This window comes from Phaseolus vulgaris, chromosome 5 (genome assembly GCF_051622355.1).
Source record: "Phaseolus vulgaris cultivar YP4 chromosome 5, ASM5162235v1, whole genome shotgun sequence".
NCBI lineage: Eukaryota > Viridiplantae > Streptophyta > Magnoliopsida > Fabales > Fabaceae > Phaseolus > Phaseolus vulgaris.
In genome coordinates this window covers 35,887,197-35,905,588 of record NC_143502.1, presented here as the reverse complement: position 1 = coordinate 35,905,588, position 18,392 = coordinate 35,887,197, and the positions used below count along the sequence as shown (strand labels likewise).

At 36.4% G+C, this 18,392-nt stretch overlaps 1 protein-coding gene across 1 annotated transcript; it reads right to left on the bottom strand.

Moving 5' to 3' along the window:
- Positions 1-2,121: 2,121 nt before the first annotated feature.
- On the bottom strand, positions 2,122-17,151 carry SDG2 (SET domain protein 2). Its single transcript, XM_068644061.2, has 20 exons — positions 16,849-17,151; positions 14,271-16,640; positions 14,054-14,110; positions 10,950-12,095; positions 10,215-10,588; positions 9,583-10,128; positions 9,400-9,500; positions 7,887-8,925; positions 7,692-7,763; positions 6,944-7,054; positions 6,742-6,842; positions 5,010-5,109; positions 4,814-4,909; positions 4,434-4,601; positions 4,220-4,345; positions 4,043-4,096; positions 3,506-3,753; positions 3,306-3,414; positions 2,894-3,196; positions 2,122-2,578 (listed from the first exon to the last, which is right to left on the bottom strand). Exons 2-20 carry the CDS (start codon positions 16,522-16,524, stop codon positions 2,402-2,404), a joined length of 7,182 nt encoding a protein of 2,393 aa, XP_068500162.2. The 5' UTR covers positions 16,525-16,640; positions 16,849-17,151; the 3' UTR covers positions 2,122-2,401.
- Positions 17,152-18,392: the final 1,241 nt, after the last annotated feature.

Here is an 18,392-nt window from a genome sequence, read left to right as displayed (position 1 = left end):
TATGATTTAGATGAAAATATTTTTTTATTTATATAGAAAAGTAGGTGTTTTTTTCATTGTTATCCAAAAATCAGCTGAAAGGACAAATGTTAAAAGAATGTGACAACAATAAAGACGACCAAAGCATCAGTTTGATAAAGGGAGAGAGAACATCACGGATTAAATGCAACAAAAGCATCAAAAGTTAAGGTGTAAAAGTGTCATTTTACTAAAACCAAACATATATTGATTAAAAATAAATGAAACGACATTAACATCGATTTTTAATACTAACTCAGATATTATTTAATAATATTTATATCTGAATTCAACAAATCATAACTTAATCATCAACCATATTTTTTTGTTTTAATATTCATCTTTATTTATAAAGTCTTAAAAATGTACTAACAGTATAAAAATACAATCAGATAATTCAATCCTTACACTTGCTTGGAATAAAAAACTTTTTGTACATATTCATACGGATAACTTATTTAACAGTTATTATTAACCAAAATGAGTCGGTAGCATGCAAGCAGGATTGAATAGAACCATGATAATTGAAAGACGGTCTAAGATAACCCACAATTGTAAGAGTGTTTAATCATCTAAAATTGTCGACATGTTAAAGATCATTAATTTTCATTTATCTGAAAGTGATCTCATTATCATATCCACATAACAACATTTTCACATAATATTATCTCACAACTTATTCCTTTTTTTTCATTATTATCATTTTTGTAATTGTGTAGATACCCTCCCTTTCATGTAAGAAAGATCGCTATGTTTTCGCCTTTTGTACGAAAATTAATCCACAAAAAATGCTATAACTTTTCATGTAAGAAAAAGTTGGGTTATAATTTTTATTCAATTGGATAATATGAAAAATTAAAAATTTTAGTTTGCAACATATAAATGAGAACAAATTTGCAATTGACGCTTGCTTGGGTGGTGATAGTATGGGTATCAGATAGAGTATTCAGTGTTCCTCTTTGTCCCAAATAAAACCAAATCGAAGCTGCGTGTGCATGCAATTACAACTATTAATTATCCGTGCCATGTAATCATTTGATTCTGCTTGGTTTGTTGTTATAAAGTGAAGCGATTCGTCAGTTCATGCACCGCAATCTCCAGACAAACTGCGACACGTGAATGTCAGATAATGTTCATAAGATCCTTAAGCTAAGTTTAAGATCAAATACTAATCACTCATATTCTAATCAGCAGATAATGAAGCTGGTCATATTATCGAAGAGCAAATGTTATTTATTAGTGTGGACTAACATGCCAACTATTATTTCTGGTGTTTGGCAAATGGATATTCATTCTGATGAAGAAAACCAAATCGATAAAGGAGACTCAGAAACCTTCAATTTCAACCTCGGGGATAGTCACTCAACAAACAATTCACCAAAAAAACACCTCCAGAAACGAGTTACAATGTCCCTCTAGGCTGTGACTTTCCGATCTAATCTAGTACACCTATCTCCTTCGGTCTCAAGTCTTTTTCGTAGAGGATTGAAAGAAGTGAATATTAGTTTTGATGACTAATTACACTTCTAAATGAATTAAAAAAGTGACTATATATTAACAATAAAACATAAATCTAGTTCTCTATTCCTACCACATCATATATTCTCTATCGCACTCACATTTCCCTCTCCTCAGCTTTCTCTTTTATATGTAAAATGGCGCTTAGGGAAATTTCCCATCCAAAAATGGACAGCTTTTTAAAAATTAGCAGTTAACAATTTGCAATAATAAGGAAATATACTGGTAAAAAACAGTTGAAGCTGGGTTTATTGTTTCAATTTACAATTATTTTAATGGTCTGTCAAGTTAAAAATTAAAGCATCTAACAAACCTTGTTGCAGCCGAAAAAGCACAAAAAACAGACACGCAAGGACAGTGTCAGCGATTATCATTTCTCCCTCCGTAATGTTGGGTATCAGCTACTGGTTTCGAAGAGTATCAGGTGCCAGCTCAGTACGAAAAAGTGCAGAGAACATCCCCACAATGGGGCAACCTAATAGAAGTTTCCAAGGTGAACTCGATCCGAATATTTGAAGGGGACCATTCATGGGGAAAATTACAGGGCACAGTTTTAGCTTAATAAAAGACGAGAACACAGAAGACTGGAAATAACCTTTCTTTTTTCTTCCTAACTATCATTTCATATTACATAAATGTAAAACCAATGCCCTACAATCAAATGAATTACAAATCAATGGCCAACAAAACTGTACACAAGAATGACTGAAAAGCGGTACAAGGAATTACGCTTTTTGATTAATAATTACAGACCCCCACCCACGCTAAAACAGGCAGCAGCTCTGAATGATGAACCATTCCACATCTAAAAGTAGGTGCTTTATCGAGCGTGCTCTGACCAAAATTCTCCAAACCATGCAAAATTTTAACGGTCCCACATGGCTTGGAATATGGCAGGTCTGTGCTTCAACCAATGAACCATCTCCCTGTCCAGTGCAGAGTTATTTACTACAGCATCTAACATTGGGCTACCAAAGAATTTCGGAAAACTTTTGAATGACCATATCCGGTCTTTGGGCCAAGATCTCTGCGGCTGCTTCTCCTGAATAAACAAACAGAATAGATGACCAATTAATTGCCAGTGTCACACTAAATCACAATCAACATATCTGGGCTAGGCTTTAAGCACGTCATTCCTAACACTGTTAAAGAATCTACTTAATGGATTTGAATCTGATTGAAGCTCATAGAAGCATATTATTGCCAGAGACAGTACGTGACAATTGTGGAGAAGAGGTTTTCTATGAACAGCATGAGAAGGTATCAAGGCTGTGGATGCCGTTACTTGACTCGCATCTATGATAAAAGCACAATAACAGAATAACTTAAAAAATATATCATGATAAAAAAAACTAACCATTCTAGCAAGCATAGATCTGACGGTCCTTGGACCATAAACACAATGTCGAGAGGGCTTCTGCGCCTTGGCATAAAAGGAACTGGTGTCTGGTAAAGACAAGCAACCCCTGCTAGCTCTAGCCAGGCTCCGATCTGGATCTGCATTACTCTGGTTGTGCCAAAATATCAGCTGTCCTAAACAATAATTTTCACCATATATCTTTCGGTACTCCTGAAATTCTGCTCCCGACTTGTTAGTGTACTTGGGACCTAAGTCAAGTGGACTAATATAGACAGGTGGTGATGTAATCGTTTGATAATTCTGCAATATAAAAATTAAAACTGTTTTCAGATTGCTAATGTATGGTTTAAAAATTACAAAAGAAAAAATTAACTGTACCATGTAGCTTATTGGCAATAGAGAAACATACCTGTATCCTAAAGAAGTACTTGGTATAAGCATAAATATGGATTAAGTCAGCAGCAGCATCATGCCGACATTTATATGTACAAGGAAGATTTCGGACCTCGTCCCTCAACCTTTGAAAATGAGAAAATTAAATTGTAAAGATTGTGAAGTTCCACCAAGTTAAAATAAACTTAAGACAAACTAGATGTACGAACCACATACCATAACAAAGATTTTCGAAGCTCTTTTTGAATATCTACTGAATTTGAAGGATCGTGAGAATGAATTTTAAACTTCAGATCTTTCAAGATGTCTTCTTCAATATGAGGAGCGATGCACTTAAGAAGCTCCTCAACAAATGAACCCTCACCTTTCCAGAGGAAGGAAACAGTTGCCTCGGGACTAAGCTTCTCAAGAGGAGGTGGTGCTTTCCGTGGATCGCCAAAAATACATCTCATAACATACCTTACCTGTAATACCCCATCAAAAATTAGCATCATCTACAAACTACAGAGAGCAAAATTAATTGGAAAACTAATTATCAGAATGAGATAATATTTTGCAGAGAAAGAGTTGACATTTATCGAGTTCAAAAAACAAAGGGTTGTGTTGTGTATTAGTGAAATGCTTGATTTCTTACTTAGTGTTTACCAATTCTCCTTTATGATTATGTTTACATCCAAAGAGTTTTCTTCTTATCAACGTTAAAAAAATAGAAAATGAGACAACACAAATACAGATATAAGAACGCATAATCACCTTATCAAGAGTGACAGCAAGATTCTGAAGCCTTTGGTTGTAAACACCCTCAGCCTGAGTCATACAAAAAGTGGGATAAAGGGACAATATTTGGAGGAAAAATGAGAATACAATATTACAAATGTCATCTCATGAGAATAATGTACACAAAAGAAAGCAGATAGACAGATAGAAAACCTGAACTTCGGCATCACTCCTTTCAACTTCAAGACATATATCTGAAAAATATTTTCTTTTCTCTTCCAGATTATGCTTTAGAATTTCTTCAGGAAGTTTTGTTCTTTCAAAATTGATAAATCTCACCTTCACCATAGAATATATGTTAGAGAAAATTGATACACAACAACCACAAAAACAGAAAAAGGGTATCAACACAGATGAAGGCACATACAAGGCGAGCCGCATAAGCAACAAGCCAATCTGGCAGGCCTCCAAGCAAACAACTGCCTAAACCAGCTCTTCCAAGGTCATTATAATCCTCTTCAGACACAGAATTTAATTCACAAGCTTCTAGCATCAAATAATGCCGATCGAGAATTCCATGAGAGTCCTTCAGAACCTAAGAGGACAGACAGCACACTCCAGTCAACACATAAAATAACCAAATACTGAAGAAACGTATATGTAGAAACTCAGATTTTATGCAAAAAAACGCTACCATTATTAACAAGCAAGCATGTCTTGTAATTCCACTGAACAATTAACAATATTTCTGTCTTATTTTGGTTTTTCTTAGCAACTATAAATTGAAATTTTTGTACAAGTCCAAACCTTTTGGAAAGCCCCTTCACCAGTCAAATTTAGATAGCTCCCACGGCATACTTGGCTTCCACACAAACAAACTGAAGCTTCATACTCCTCCTTGCTCTACAGTGAGATGAAAGGTACTCATTACACAGCGATATACTAAGGATACATTTATCTAATGGAATAAAATAGATAGAAGTCGGAAGGTAACAAGACAAACCTCTGTTACAGAATTGTAGTCGAAAGTGATCTCCTCACCATGTTGAATTTTACGAACACTATAAATACCAATTTGATACTGACCATCAACAGCAGTAACCCTGAAAAAACAGTGAAAATAACAACAGATAACTACCAGAAAGTATAACAATTAACAATTAAAAAAATCATGCAACCTAGTAATATAATCCTCAACTAACAATAAATAGCCCTGTGTCATTGCCAGGGAAAAATTTGAAATAAAATATATAAAATGTGTCCATTGGTCAAACCTCAAACTAATGTCAAAATATAAAGACTTAAATACAATAGTCCTATCATGTACGTAGGCTTGGTCCCTCAGCACCTTTATTGCCACAGCCAAGGGGCAGAAGTGGAAGCTCGGCAGACCAACTAGCTGAAATTTCTTTCCGAAATCAACCTATACAAATTCTACTTCCACTGGAAAATTAAATGGGTAATTTCAACTTAAATGTCATTAGTGACATCATTAATATCCACTAGGATCATTACCTTAAATGAACACACAAATATCTCTTTTCTCCTTTGATAAGATCGTTTAGGTCTTCCATGTCATTATTAAAGCACTTTTAAGTCATTTGTGTTTTGTTGCTATTTTACCAAAGAATTTCCCCCACCAAAAGAGGGCAATCACAAAAGCATTTAAAGCCCATCAACACATTGAAGAACAAAACAAGACAATAGAATAAGAAGCAACAACTTTGCATGTCGACTTAACTCTGAGCCTGGTAGCAATGCTTGCATTTAAGTTCTTTTTAGCAGAAAAACTCAAGTGCATTTTTTTGTGCAATTTTGATCCCTCTAGTTTATTTTTTTTAGTGAATTAAATCTCTATTTTAAAAAAAAAATGATCCTTTTGTCCATTTTGTTAACATAAAATTATCAAAATCTTAATTTTCTACTCAAGTAATTGGAAATATACAATTGATATGGCATTAAAATAATTTATAAAATTTGGAAGCCAAGAGTTTAGTTGAAAATTGATGTCAAGTGTGAAGGGAAAATTATGGGATTATTTTTTACGAAATTTGATATTTTGGCTGGTGAGTTATAAATGAATGAATATATAAAACAAATTATTCAACTTTTCTGACGATTTGGAATACAAAAAAGAGAATTTGAGAGTTTTAAGTACAAATGGAAGGTGATGAACTTATTTGTAATAAGTTAAAAAGCACAGATCGAGTTCGACAAAAATTAGAGGGAGCAAAATCACACATTAACAATAATAAAGGGACTAAAATTTCAATTGAACCCAGCAAATATATAGATATATTAGGATAATGAATGGAAAAGGAAACATTCTCATTAAATTTAACATGCCAATATTTGATCGTCAGCAACAACCACAACATGCAAGATGCAGATCATGATGAGCCACGAGCAGTTTGTTACCATTTTCAAACAAAAACCAAAGAAAAGAAGGGTTGCGGCTGAAATGGGCCTTTGGCCCAAATTTCTGTTTCCTAAAACTAGGTTTAGGTCTTCCGCAGCCCTTCTTCAGCAGCCACAACCCTTCTTTGTGTCATCACAAGAATCATGATTGTATTTGGTAAATAGATTAGTATAATCTTTCATGCACAAGTGACCCCCAAAGTGCACACAGTGAACTAAAATAGCAAACAAAATTGTTTTACAAACAAGAGAACTAGTATCAGGATCTGAAAAGACAGCAAACAACAACCATACAATATGAAAGACAAACAACTTACTTGGCTTCACAGTTAGGTCGGCACGAATGACATATTCGACTGGCATAATTAGCCATATGCATGGCATCAACAACAACTAAGTCATACCCATCAGCATCACCCTGTCATGAAAGTTGTAAGATTCATCAGTATAGAATGAAGATGGATGAATCATATCAAGTTAACCATCATAACCTCAGTATTTTGAAGGGATAGGGGGCACCTTTGGCCTCTCAAGGTAGATGTTGTAGAATTCTGGTGCTGGATCTTTACTATCTTTCTGCAGAGATCGAATCCCATCTTGTTTCTCAAGCCACTTCCACACAGGATAAACCTATGAAGAACATTTAACAAACTATAATGCCTCACCAATACAAAATCCTATAAGCATATGATGCTACAGACTAAATTTCTAAACTGGATAGCCACTAGTGCATTCAATAAACTGAACAAGCAGAGCACATCAACTCAAAAGAACAAACAACTATATCTACAATTATTGTAAATAAAACATTTTATACAAAACCACAGCTAGCATTTTGAGAAGTAGTTCAGATCCCTGAGGCTAACTAGAAAGTCAAGGATCTGATAGGCCAATATTTGTTATGGTCACAAATTAGAGAGTAAATTATTGCATACTTCATACACATGGAAAATTTTCTATTCTCTAGTGAATTGTTGTTGCTTAGATATTTGACATGTTTCATATGTAAAATACAGAAATGTATAGATTTGTGCTTTTTGCAGAGAATAGATCAAGAGTAGTTTAATCATGTTCAAAGATACAGAACAAATCATGATTGGGCACAGTCTTCTATTCTGTCTTTAGATGGATCGTTGCTTAAATATTTAACATTACACTGGAAACCTGAATTTATCCCAAAGTAGGAACTTGCACGAAGAAACATATACCTTGCAAATTTAATATTCAAAGACTGAAGTTTCGAGGGTAAAATTCCATTGAGACATACCTCTCCCAAAAACTCCACAACAAAATCATCTTCCGCAAATCCTTCTTCCTTGTTGCAAACAACACCAAGCCCCTGCATGATCCATCCCAACAGATAGTATCATAACCATGAAAAATCGCAGTGACAAATGAATCACTTGCAGACTAGTGTAAGATAACAGTTAAATTGTAATTAACAAACAAAAAGAGGATATACCTTCCTATAAGCTACATATTTGTCATCAGGACGACTATCCATGGCCTTTAGAATTCCTTGACACATTTTAACCATTCTTGCATCACAATCCTCCTCAGCATGTCTTTTAATATCTTCAACAACAGGCCGCAATGGGTAGCTCATTGGAGTGCTTCCAGTTCCAGTAAAATTTCTACCTTGCTTATTCAATGTTCGAAGTAGAGTATCTTCTATAAACAAATGCTTCTCCATCAGAGTCCAATCTAACTCCTCTGGCATAGAATCAAGCAAAAGATTGTGTGTAAAAGGATCAATTCCATAAACTTCTTGCTCAATAACCTCATATCCTAGCTGCTTTCTAGGTTTGTAATCTTTCACTTCAGGAAGTTCCATATCTGACTCCTCAGTGCCATTCTTTTGTGCACTCAGCTTCTCAGCATAGTCGTCTGGTAATGAAACCCTCATCTTCCTTTGCACATCATCCTCGTCAGCTACAATGCAATATTCATCAATGACTTTATATTTCCTGGTAACTGGAGGAACCAAACTTGCTTTTGTCATGCGTGCACCCCACTCTCGATCATCAGTTATAAAATCCAACTCTTCCTCAAATGTCAAGTATCCTTCCCCTCTTGACTCCCTGATTAGACTTTCTGAATGTACTTCTCGTTCACTTTCAGAGTCAGAGGTTGTAGTATCACTATCACTCTTTCCATCTTCATAGGACATATCAAGATCATCGTCAGATGTTTCACTCTCTGAGTCCATAGATTTCTTGTTCAGCTTTGATAATCGCCTCTTAATTTCTCGATCAGAGGTATATTCAACATTATCCAAACCATGTGTCCCATTACTCCTATACTTCCTTTCATTCACCAACTTATTCTTCTTATACTTTGACAAAGTAGAGCAGGAGACTGCAGGCAAGTCATTGTCCCATGATTTCAGTAATGCATTTCTGTCATGCACAGATTTAGAACTCTCTTCCAACCGTGTTGCAAGCTGAATAAACAGTGTGATAATATGATTCATGTAACTAGCATCACCCCGATTCTTCACTCTGTGTAATCAATATCAATATGAACACATTTAATATAAATATTGGATTAAAAATACATGAAAAATGTGGGTTGTCAGATGATACACATCCAAGAAACATGAGCTAAATGAATAAGTCCATAAGCAGAGGCAACTGTAAGTATAATGAGTAAATTTTGAAGATAATGTCGAGTGCAAGACAACTAAGACATGCAAATCACCAAATTTAGCATAGATGAAATCACTACAATTGCAAAGCAGGAGAGCTTACACATCAAACAGCTCAATCGCAAGAACATACATCACTCGATCAGTATTTTGACACAAATATGAGAAACTAAAGGGTGCTATGTATTCTTGTCATCATAAACTAATAAGCCCTATCATCTTCAGTTCAATTTGCCCAACAATAAAAATAATATAACCCTGGGATCAGATAAAAGTGAGAATAATTACCACCTACCAATGAAAAAGGAAAAGCAGAAAGAGAACTTACTTTATGGCATCACGGCACATTCTACTTATGTCCTCTTTCACAGAATTCAACCCACGGCTACTGTAGTAACCATTTTTCATTTTAGCCTCGATTTCTGCAACCTATTAAGAAAAATAACCCAAAAGAAATCATGAACAAAGCAGAACTTCATGAAAGGGACATTGAAAGAGTTTTGCACAGTACCTTGGGCACAAAAAAATCGCAAGAGTTTGTCTTCATAATTTCCCTGAGTCTTGAGGCAAGGAATTCCTCCATCCTCTTATAACCACTTTCAGATTTCTTGATTGCCCAACGTCTTGTGCGAGCATCCCTCGATAGAATGGAGGAGGACTTTCTAGCATCATATAGTTTTGATCGCTTGTACAAGTTTTGACGGAATAATTGCTTGGTATCTCTCTTATCCACACTATCAAAATAATCCTTCAATTGCCCAAAATCATCTATACCTATACTGCTGGATTTGGATACAGATGAGGTTAGCTCTGCAATATTTTTAAGGCTTCTAATTTTATGAGGATCCTCAGAAATTTTAGTCAAGTGTGAACTTCGGCTCTTGATCCATTTCACATTTGCAAACTTAAGAGTCAGCTCTCCAAACTGGTTGCACCCTCTAATGTCTACAGTAAATAAACCAGGAAATGAAAGAAGAACTTTCTCAAGCATCTCAGCTGTAATATTAACACAACCCCTTAGAATTATAGAATTGATCTTTTCTTTCTCGTAATCATTCTGCAAACAAATAATCAGATTAGAGGAAGATGAAGAATATGAAATATTCTGGTTAATTTGAATTACCAAATATATATCAAACCTACCAAAATGTTCCACAACATAGTATCGGTACAGGAATGACCCAAGGATGACAAGTTGACCTGTATTGACATTTCTTTATAAAACCTTACAGAAGCTCTCCAGCGCTTGCAAGTCATTGAAGCAAAAACAAGGGACTTCAAATCAGATTTCAAAAAATGGAAAATCCGTGCTAGCACACGACCATCCAAATTGTCCCAGCTTCCCATTTGAGAATCAGTAACACCAATTTCATCTTCAGGTAAAGTAGCATCACCACATAGATCCTCAAAACTGGATTCATCCTTCTCAATAGTAAAATCACCATCTTCCAAATCACTGTCCTCGTCACTATCATCAACCAACATCCGGGCTCTCTTGACAGCATGTGCATCACCTTCTAAAAATTACAAGTACCAACATACATACACAAAATAAGGAAATAAATTAAAAGTTAATCATGAAACCATTTGAATCAAATTTATTTTCTGTTATATTCTCTAATAGACCAACACACACTACCACACAGGAAGTAGCATGTGACAAGGTCAAAAGCATTGCTCAGAAGGGTAAATTTGCTAGCAAATGGGCTCACAGCTTATACTAGTCACGCTAATACATTAGTCTAAAAAAATAAATTAGTTGCCCAATCACTAGCTATTTTTAAGAGAAAATTTGAGGTTTGAACAAAAAAACAGGTTGAAAAATTACAACCAAAGAAGGTCAGCGGACAAATTAGATATCAAAGGACTAATCGTTACCTGATTTCCAATATAGTTGTTTTTCAATTTCTTTCTTTGGTTGTCTTGCATTGATCCAGGGATCTAAAACCTCATTTATGGCAGCAGCAAACTCTCGGCTTTTATATGATTTCATTACCAGCTCGTGTAGCTTCCCACGAGTATAACCAACAAACTGAGGATGTAAGCTGTTAAACAAACTTGAATTTGTGTAAGGTTCACCGCATGCTTGAGTTTGCTTTGACGGAAAACCAAAGCATGCACCAGATATTGAACTGCTTTCTTGTTGGATCGTGAGACTACCATCAGATGTTTCTGTTGCAGAGGTAATAGGAACCCAGAGTTTATCACTTTTCCTGAACACACTGCTATGCCTTTTTATGATACCTTGATCTACTAAATACTGTAGCTCTGAAAATGATGAGGGCCCCCTTTCACGCCCAGAACCATCAAAATAATACCAGTCACCCAAATGTAATTGCAACTCATGGATAGTACAAAGATGATCTTTAGGAGTATTAAGGAATTCCATGATCTTGTAAGAACCTTGATCACTAAAAGCTTTTAACTGAGAATCATGGTCAGTTGATGATCTCTTGCTATCACTGGTTGCAGAGAAGGGCCGACTTGACCTAGAATGATGTCTTTCCTTGCCCCGTGTCTTGTGCCGTGACTCAGAGACCAATGACCCCTGGTCCTTTACTACACATGCATTTATCCTGACCACTGAAAGAACATTCCCTTTCACTCCTCTCACAGAAACAGGCTTACTTTGAACGGATCTGCCTGCAACACTGCATTCATCCCGCTCATCAGCACTGAAAGCCCACAGAGGAAGATCAAGCCTCTTGCTTTGAGAAGGAAAATACAAGTCATCTTTTTGAGGCCAACGAGGATCTTCACATCCTGACTTTGGCATTTGACACAATGAAAAACCATTATTTAGGACAAGTTTCTTTCTAGAATATCTATCCAGGGCCTCATCATTCCTCTTCCAGTCACCACCTTTACATGACCAACGGGTGGAAAACCAGTCACTAGAAATACCAAAGCCAAGTCCATTATCCTTATCAGATGACATACTTAACTGTGACTCAGAATCTCTAGATGCTAAATCAGTACTAGAATCACAATCTTCCCCAAGGCAGGAAACACTCCAAGGAAAACCTGAAAAAGTCAGAGATACTTTGTCATGACATAAGTGAATATCCCTTTATTTTTCTAGATGAAAAATAAGCATAATCCACAAACAAATTTAGGGTGCGTAGGCATAACAAAATGGACAAATTATAATTTTAAGTTCCATACACGATGTAAAATAACAATCTGAGATGGTTTACAACTTCTGTTTTCAATAAAAAGTATATAAACAACTGAATGGGATTACCGCAAAATTTTGTTTTACGAACCAACCAAATCAATTGCTAACATAAGATAGCATACTTAGCCATCATAAACAACTGAAGATTACCACAAACTCTTTTCAGTGAGAAGTTACAAAAGAGCAACAGAGCCAAGCCTAAAATGAAATGCAAATTACGTCATTTTATAAATAATCACTAAAGTGTTCTGTAGAACACTAAAAAACTTCTTCAGATTTTAGACACAAATAAGGTGTATTTGCTTGAAACAAAAGCAAGGTTTTAAATAGTGCACTACAACGGCAAAGGGGTGCAGAAAAGTCCCCCATCTACCAACAAGGTTTGCTGGTAGAGTGGTTTAGTGTAGCAACCATACAGACCAAATGGCAGACTGAATGGCGGCCGCAGCAGCACTTAGTTGGTTCCAGAAAAGCTCTCTCAACTCAACAGAGAAATTAAGATTTTTCTGGGGAGTTATTCTTGGGAGTCCGATTTTCAAACAAAATATACAGTATAATAGAAGTAAAAATTATGGTTGTAAATGACACAGGTTTAGTCAAATTCAATCCAATTTTTCAACACAATCCAATTAAATTTAATTGGGTTAAATTGGATTGTTGGGTTATTAAAAAAATTATCACCTCTTCACAAAAATATATATTTCATTGCTTCTTAATGTTTGTTAGGTAATAAATATTTTCAATGCCTATTAATTTTTACAAGGTAACAACAATACTTATATCACATACATAAACAATACACATAATAATACATAAATTTCTTTTTTATAGTAAAATTATAACACAAATAGTATTTTATCATATACTTATTATGTAGTTGGGTTGGATCATGACCATCGAGTTTGAAAGTCACGAACCCGTTACCCATTCCACTTTAAATTGGATAATTCTAACCCATTCCACAAAACTGTAATTGGGTTGGGCGAGCTTGCGTGTTAGTCGCATGATCATCAGGTTTGAAACTCACGAATTTGTTACACAAAAATTCCAACCCATAAAATGTAATTGGGTTTGGCGAGATTGTGTTTGTGCAACCCGCCTAGGCTCCTAGTGAAAATGATAAAAAAAAGACATTTAAAAGATGATGACTAATGATTTCAAAATCGGAACTTGTATTTGACTTTTGTTGGCATTTACTTGTATGTTTTGTTAAGAAATATTATTATTAATTATGAATGTCATTAATTTAGAGTAAGTTTTACCATTTTTGTACATATATTTGCATATAATATACATTACATTAAATATATAAAAATTTCAAAATAACTGTTATCTGGCTAAAGTTTTTGGTGCAGACCACTACTCGCCCCTATGGGATTTAAACACTGAACAGTATTATTTCCAAATTACAATGCTGGCCTGCCAATGCTAAGCACATACAAGTTTCACATATTTATCAGCTCTCAGTCATGTATTACCAATATCAAGAAGTGGGTCCACTTGTCAATGCTCAATCATAACCGAAAACAAGAAGCTGCTTTCCGCAAAAATATGACAAAACACCAGTAATGGAGAACTCCAACAACAAAAACCTCAATATTGCCAAATACCAGAAAACCAGAACAATTAGAAAATTTGCAATAAATGACCAATAACTTGAATATAGCACAATATATAATGCTTCCAAAAAAGTCAAACTTCTCAGAATATCTCGTCTTTGTAAGAAATATCACACAAAAAATCATGAATTAATAGAGAAGTTAAAAAGATGAAAACAGACAAGAACCACAAAGCAATTACGTACCTTCATAGTCTCTCGATCCCTCCCCTTTTGCATTTTCAAAATTCATTAGCAACACTTCTGCAAGCATAAATGATAATAATAACAAAGGTGAAAAAGATGATGAAATATTAAAAAGGACGAGGATTGGGGGTGAAATTAACAACAAATTTTGAGATTTATTTTCTCACTTTTTTTTATTAAAGAAACTCTCAAAAAATTTATTGACAGAATAAAATACCTTTTATTGCCTCAAGTTCCATCTCAGGAGTGACATCATAACCCTCTAACAGATTTTTAACTCTTTCATCAATGTGGAAGTCCTCCAAAAGTTCAGATGAACGCAAACTGTCACTAGGGCACACTAATGGAGGCGAGGAGGTTAGCATTTCCTGATGACACTCAGGAGCAGATTGAAGAATATCAGGTGTATCTGACAAGATATTACCAGGAGCTTCTGGAGGATTTACCAGTTGAGTTATGGTATCAGACACAATTGAAGGAAAGTTCAGAGGTGCCAAAGGTGACGCGGCATTTTCAACTGTTAGCCACCTATCACTATCTAGGTGCTTGATAAAGTGATCTGACATTAGTACACCTTCATCCACAAGGACCTTGATGTCGCACAATTTAGCAGGCCCATTCTCTACACCACCATAGTCCAGGTAATACCATTTCCCTGATGACAAATCTGTCACCACAGGGACATGTGGAGGGGTATCACAAATGTCCATATCTTCCTCCATAGAAGGCATCTCCTCAGGAGGTAGCTCGGAGTGAGGAGATTCTTTGTGGGTAACAATTGGGCTGCAACTCTGGTGTTCCTTTAAAGGTTGACTGCAGGTATCTTTCTCAACAGACTTAATGGCATATTGCACACTTTTTTCATTCTGAGACTCGGTACTTGAACAGTTTGAATCCCTCTGAGTCTGCTTATCCTCAATATCCTTAGAACAATTTTGGGAATCATGTTTTTCACTAGGCAAGGGTTTACAACTTGAATCACGACGACTGTCTTTCCTAGCCTGATCTAGGGGAGATGCTTCTGACAAAATTGGGGTACTATCCCTAGGATCATGTCGTCGACTTCGATCTGGCGGTGACTGCTCAGCTCGTGTTGGACTTCTCAATTTATGATCATGCTGACGATTTCTGTCCGAGTTCCTTGTGTATGGCGACCTCTCCCGACCATGAGGGGATTTCTCCCGGTTATACAGATATGGTGACCTCTCCCGACCATGTGGTGGAGATTTCTCCCTGTTATAGGGAGATCTGTCACGACCACAAGGAGACCGGCGTACCGGAGTTCTATCTCTATGATCATAATGCCTGCCTCGGTCTCGTGGGGATCGCTCAGAATGACCAGGGCTGCGCCCATGCCTATCATAAACCTGTCTAGTAGACAAAGAAGATTCATGATTTCTACTTGAATATTTATCTGCCGATAATTTTGTAGCATTATTAGTTCGGTAAGACCGTTCCACAGAACGACGAGAATAGTTTTCTGGATAAACTTGGCGACCGGTATCATCAGAAAGTCTTCGGCTTTTTAAACCGGCATAATCTGCAGAATGCTTCCGCTCATAGCTGTCAGTATCATTGCCAAGCCTCTTCAAGCGACTTCCCGAAGTGTAATCTCGTGCATGGTCCTTACCATTGCTGTGAACGTTCTTCTCGTCATCCACAATCTTTGAACTGATCCTTACATTCCGCTGTTGTCCACCCTCCCACCTGGGAGAACTTTTAGCATGCTGACTCCCACGAATATTCAATTCCTTCTTCCTAAAAAAATCATCCCCTGTATATCTCCCAGAAGGTGTACTTTCACGTTCACGTTCACGTTCAACTTTCCACCCTTTGTCCCTACCTGAATGGTACCTGCGGATTCTACTGCTATCATAATCTGCCTTGTACCATCTATCCGGAATGAATTCTCCCTTCTCAATTTCATCATTTACTCCTCTCCACGACCCATATTCACCTCTCTCAACTTCCCCTTTCCTACCACCCTTCTCAGGAACTATCTCCCCTCTTTCAACATCCTCTTTTCTCCATTTTCCAGAAGCAATCTCCCCCTTCTCCAGCTCCCGTCCTTTCCACTTCTCACTCACAATCTCCCCGTTCTCAATCTCGCCCCTCCTCGGTGGGGGTGGCGGCGGCATCTCTGGCACGAACTCCCCATTTTCCAGGTCAGTCCTAGGCCACTTCAAAGTGCCCAATTCACCCTCCTCAACTTCCTCCTTCTGCACCTTTTCTTGCTGCTTCTCCACTTCGCCACCATTCTCAACGTCATTGCTGCTCCTCTTGCTCACTCTGTCCAAACCCAATTCACTCTTTCTCGCCTTCATCTTCCTCCTCTCATTGCCAGCAAACTTGAACAACTTGGAATTGAAGCCATTCCCACTCTTGCCTCCGCACACAACAGTCTTCTCGGAACTCGGCAACCTCTCCATAATATACTGCAAAGGCATGCACGGGACGCCTCCATCGCCCATGAAATCTCACCTGCACGTAAGAACCTCGAAACCCTAGCAGTCCCCTCGCCCGGGGCTGTCGATGCTCATGCTGCAAATGCTTCGCCTCAATTCAATCCTCGCTCCAATTGAAAACCCTAAATTCCACACACAAGCACGAAACGGGTCAAAGCCGAAGCAAATGCGTATAATTCGCGCATCGGCGCGCGCAAGCGAACGAGAAACCTCCCGTGGAAAAAAAATACGCTTTAAGATTCGAACCGCGCGAAACCACTCCGCGAAAATATATAAAGGAAAATTAAAAACAGAAAAAAGAAGAGGTAGGAAAGAAGACAAGAAGATTACCGAGAAAAGAAAGATAGAGAGAATATGATAGATCGGAGAGACGAGCGTAGCTGTAGTTTGAATTTGAAGCGTTAGAACAAAGAAGATCGAAAAGTATGGTTTGTGGCCAGAGAAAGATAGGGTAATTAGTAACAGTGTCTTCCGTCTTCGCGCTTCCTCTCTGCTATTATATGTTCTCTTCCTTCCCTTCTTTTGGGTTGTTCTTCTTTGATGTTGGTCTGGGTTAAAGACGAACCAAACCTTCGTGTATATTTCTTCTCTCTTTTTTTTTTCTTTTCTTTGTGTATATTTATTTTTCTCTTTGTGTATATTTATTGTTGGTGACTGTGTTAAAGTACCAAGTTGCCCCTCTTCATACGAAACTGGATATATATTTGGGTGGGGAAAAGGGCCAGGCCCGCGTGATTTTTTTTCTTAAGATCAGAGGAAGACTCTTTCTTCCTACACCTCCATACCTTCTTGTGCCACCCCCATACTAAATGTGAAAATATCATTCTATCCTTTTTTCTTCACCCCCTTAGATTTCAAATAATAAACCTATGGATTATGTAATCTGGATATATTCTGGATTACATAATCTGGAAGTCAATTTCATTTAGCTTCCGGATTACACAATTCGGAAACTAATCTTATGTATAGAAAAGACTTCTAGATTATGTAATCCGGAAGCTAATCACAAAAAGACTTCCAGATTACATAATCTGGAAACTAATTCTGGAGACTTCCAAATTATGTAATCCGGAATATTGAGAAGGGTATTTTTGGAATATGAAAAACTTATGGGGTGGCACAAGAAGGTATGGAGGTGCAGGAAGAAGCAGCCTCAGAGGAAACTGTTGTTGACTTAACACAAATTTCACAGATCCATATGCAGATAATAAAATATGGGAATTTCTTTTTGCACCCTTAATTTTCTTTTCTTCTGCACTTTTATAAATATCAAAATTCTCACTTTATTATTTTGGTTTATGAATAAATTACTTTTACATTACACAATCCAATTTTTTTTTTCATGAAAAATGCTTTTAGATCATGATATCTAGAAACTTTTTTTAGATATAAGTTGTACAATTCATAAGTTGTTTTTTACATGAAAAACAAATTTTTAAATTATGCAATATACAAATTATTTTTTTGCGTGAAATTTTTTTCTAGATTATCTGAAATTTATTTAAAAGTTTCTGAATTGTCTAATCATTAGTCTTTCAAATTGTACAATCCAATATTCAAATTCAATAACACAACACATAAACTAGATGACATAATAACAAGAGCACAGCAACAAGAAGGGGTGGCGATACGGCAACAAGAAGGGGTGGTGATAATAAGGGAACAATTTGATTTTTTAATCACCTCTATGGAATGCACATGGAAACTATAAGGTGCAAAAAGAAATATAACCCACTTGGGTTACTCCATTGGTTCATTCCATGATCCATGTTTATAAGCTTCAGGTGAGGTTGTTGCTTCAAGCACCCCATTTATTTTAAAATGACAACTTTACCCTTTTTATTTTATAACAATTTTGGTTTTTAAAGTTTTTT

What these genes read in the sequence shown, in the direction of transcription:
- SDG2 (XM_068644061.2), bottom strand. Translation starts at nt 16,524, where the DNA reads ATGGGCGATGGAGGCGTCCCGTGCATGCCTTTGCAGTATATTATGGAG. An exon ending in TTGCTGTCACTCTTGATAAG is followed by an intron (nt 3,754 to 4,042) that starts GTGATTATGCGT and finishes GGGGTATTACAG; the next exon opens with GTAAGGTATGTTATGAGATG. An exon ending in CTTCGAAAATCTTTGTTATG is followed by an intron (nt 3,415 to 3,505) that starts GTATGTGGTTCG and finishes TCATTTTCAAAG; the next exon opens with GTTGAGGGACGAGGTCCGAA.